The sequence below is a fragment of the Eschscholzia californica genome, unplaced genomic scaffold (genome assembly GCF_041429995.1).
Source record: "Eschscholzia californica isolate CP2 unplaced genomic scaffold, dmEscCali1.0.p SCAF_1, whole genome shotgun sequence".
NCBI classification, from domain to species: Eukaryota; Viridiplantae; Streptophyta; class Magnoliopsida; order Ranunculales; family Papaveraceae; genus Eschscholzia; species Eschscholzia californica.
The window spans coordinates 68140207-68143480 of record NW_028238198.1 but is presented as its reverse complement, the minus strand read 5'-3'; the positions used below and the strand labels follow the sequence as shown (position 1 = coordinate 68143480).

The window sequence follows — 3274 nt, the reverse complement described above, 5'->3', positions numbered from 1 at the left end:
AAAATTTGGTGGGATTAGATGGAGTTTGGGTGCTACGATTTTAAAAATTACCCACTCAAGTCCGTCCATTAACCTTAATAAACATAAAATTCTTCCGGCTCGATGACGGAATAAAACTACGGGCACCCGACCCGATCCAATTTCTTACCCTACTCATAAGCCATTCTCCTCTATATTCTTTTTCCCTAGGTTCCACCCTCTCTGGCTCAATCTCTTTCTCTCTCTTGAGAAACCATTAACCTTGAGCTCCTAGTACACCAACCACAATATCAACTAGCAACAGAAAACAGGGTAAATTTGTTTTCAACCTTTATTCTCTCAATATCCTCCATCATTGTTTCTTTTAGAAACTTTGTCCCACCTCCCTTTTATCTTGCCTTTTAAGCACTCTCTCTCTCTCTCTCTCTCTAACCCTCTCTTATTCCTTCTTAATTCTTCCAACTTCTTTCTCCTTTCTCTCTCTATCTCTCCCATTTCATCAACACATACAGGCAAGATCTGCAAAGAGTATGCTGCTTGGATGTCCAGAGAAAGGTAATATATACATGAAAAACCATATTATATATGATCATGATGAGACAATTAAAAAACACTATATATTTCTTTCATTTAGTCCCACATATATGATCATATAACCTAAAACCCTAATAGTGTCCATGGATGATTCTTTTGTTTTTTGTACAGGGAGAGATATGATGATGGTGATTATCAAGAGATAGGAAAGAAGTTAAAGAGAGAAGTTGATGGTTTAGATCATCATCATCGGATGGGAAGAAGACCATTATTAGGGTCACCACCTGGTACCCTAAATACCATTACACCTTGTGCTGCTTGTAAACTCTTAAGAAGAAGGTGTGCTCAAGAATGTCCCTTCTCTCCCTATTTCTCACCCCATGAACCTCAAAAATTTGCTTCTGTTCATAAGGTTTTTGGTGCAAGCAATGTCTCCAAGATGTTAATGGTAAAACCCTAATCTCTCTCTTTCTCTCTAAAATATTAAAATTCATCTCCCCAACAGATCGAGAGACATTCAGGTTACCACTCAACCAAAGTCAGCTTCACGTCTGTCTGTCTCGACAAGTCTATTTGTACCACTAAATTGTATTAAACGACGTTATTCACCACTGTGTTTTTCTTTTTGAATGGTCAGCGTGCCTCGAACCGTTGACCTCTAAAATGGAAGACTATACCTCTTACCACTAGTTGTTTTAAATTTTACAAACTTGACCCGATTCGACTCATCAAATTAACTATCTAAATTACAACAAACTCAAATCCATTATATAATTTTAGTTGTACATGTGAGGCTACTAATGTGATGTTCTTAATTCGATTCTAATTGAGCTTGTTCTTATGATATTCCATGATTTAATATTAGGAGGTAGCAGAGAATCAAAGAGCAGATGCAGCAAATAGTCTAATTTATGAAGCAAATGTGAGATTGAGAGATCCTGTATATGGTTGTATGGGAGCAATTTCAGCACTACAACAAGAAGTTCAATCTTTACAAGCTGAAGTTCATGCAGTAAGAGCTGAGATATTGAAATATAGATATAGAGAAATTAGTACTACTAATAATAATATGATCAACAATATTATTCCTTCATCTCATGCTTCTTTGCTTTCTTCTACCGGCCTAGTATCAATCGCTGCCCCACCGCCACCACAGTCACTCATGACATCCATCTCGATACCGCCTCTGCCACCACCACCACCACCACTTCCTCCTACAACTTCTTCTTCTTCCATATACAACCCACCTTCAAACACAACTGATTGTAGTTCTATTTCAAGTGATAATGTCCCATATTTTGGATAAAATTCATAATCTAATCTTGTAATTTTACTTGTTTCCCTTATGATCATAATGTGTCATATGAAATAATTAAGCAAGAAAATATAGGACCTTTTGGGGTTATTTTTATTTCTAATTTTCTCTCATAATTATTGTATGAAAACACAGAATTAATTCATACGCGATTCTCTCAATAAATCTTGTTTGATATTGGTCTTTTTCACTCTATCTTATATGGTTAAATTAAATCTATACTTGTGTTTACTCTCTCTAATATTCACTAAGGAGTGAGGAAGGGAATTGGGCTACTTGAAGCTAATAAACCAACTATTTTCTCTCTTGATCGCTCTCTCTCTTTCTCCCATTTTGTTTTCTTTTCTTGTAAGTTTGAGGTGAGGAAATAAATGTAAACATGTGGAATTTTTAGGTTAAAAGAGTGTGACTAATAACTTAATGTTAGGAAAAGCATTATCCTAACATGTGCCCTAACAACATATGTGAACTCTCGTACCTATTTTTGTTTTTAACAAGTCAAAGTTTCATTTTCTTTACTAATTGTATCTATTTCAAGATTTCTCGATGAAGAAAATAACATATTTTATTATGTGACATTAAAACATGTCAAGAAAAACCTCGTGTTTGCGGGGAGCTAGGGTTTATGTTTGACTAATGATCATGAATTATAAATCAGATGAGTTTGTTAGTGAAGCGTCGACCTTAATTTTTTTCTTGTTTGTGTCCCCACTCTGTGAAGTGAGAAGGAATAGAGAACTTAATCCATATATAATGATCATTAAAGAGAACTGTGAAAACTGAAAACCTACCTAATTAAGGGAATTAATCCAAGTTTGATACTATTAACCACATGATAAGTCAGACTAAAAGTCTTATCATTATGTCATACTCAAGTTGATAGATTGTAATGGTAGACTATCATTTAGTGTATCAAGGTAAAAAAAACTCTTATCTTAACCAAATTAATTAGGGAGATGATATAATCAGAGAGAGAAATTATAGTATAGTTGAATGGTCAATGATCTTGCCGACTTGTTTAAATTTTTATTTTTTTCAAAATCTGGTATGGGGATTCCTTGGCGTGTGAAGATCAACAATGAGTGGGAGGGAGCAAAGGGAAACCCTTCAATCTTTCTTTTCTATTTCTATTTTTTAATTATCCTTCTCCCAATTAATTAATTAAACCTCTCTCTCTCTAGTCTCTACCCAGAGTATATATGTATGTGGGACTTATGAGTGTTGTGTGATGGCATGTAGAGAGAGATGTGACTCAATTTGGTCTTATGTCATGGTTGCTTGCAGAACTGGCACCTTCGTTTGTCTTTACTCAACTTCAATTAAATTGTCTCTTATTTTAATAAGTAACCATCAAAACTACTCTAACTATATACCTTCTTTTTGTACCTCAATCCCTTCAATTCTCTTTCATCAAAAAAAAAAAAAAAAAATCCCTTCAATTCATCA

At 34.6% G+C, this 3274-nt stretch overlaps 1 protein-coding gene across 1 annotated transcript; it reads left to right on the top strand.

The window, feature by feature from the left end:
* Positions 1 to 203: 203 nt before the first annotated feature.
* On the top strand, positions 204 to 1993 carry LOC147568577 (LOB domain-containing protein 15-like). Its single transcript, XM_086671204.1, has 3 exons — positions 204 to 534; positions 685 to 961; positions 1379 to 1993. The coding sequence occupies exons 1-3, from the start codon at positions 521 to 523 to the stop codon at positions 1817 to 1819; spliced, it is 732 nt and encodes a 243-aa protein (XP_086527330.1). The 5' UTR covers positions 204 to 520; the 3' UTR covers positions 1820 to 1993.
* The last annotated feature ends 1281 nt before the right edge of the window (positions 1994 to 3274 follow it).

What these genes read in the sequence shown, in the direction of transcription:
- LOC147568577 (XM_086671204.1), top strand. An exon ending in ATGTCTCCAAGATGTTAATG is followed by an intron (nt 962 to 1,378) that starts GTAAAACCCTAA and finishes ATTTAATATTAG; the next exon opens with GAGGTAGCAGAGAATCAAAG.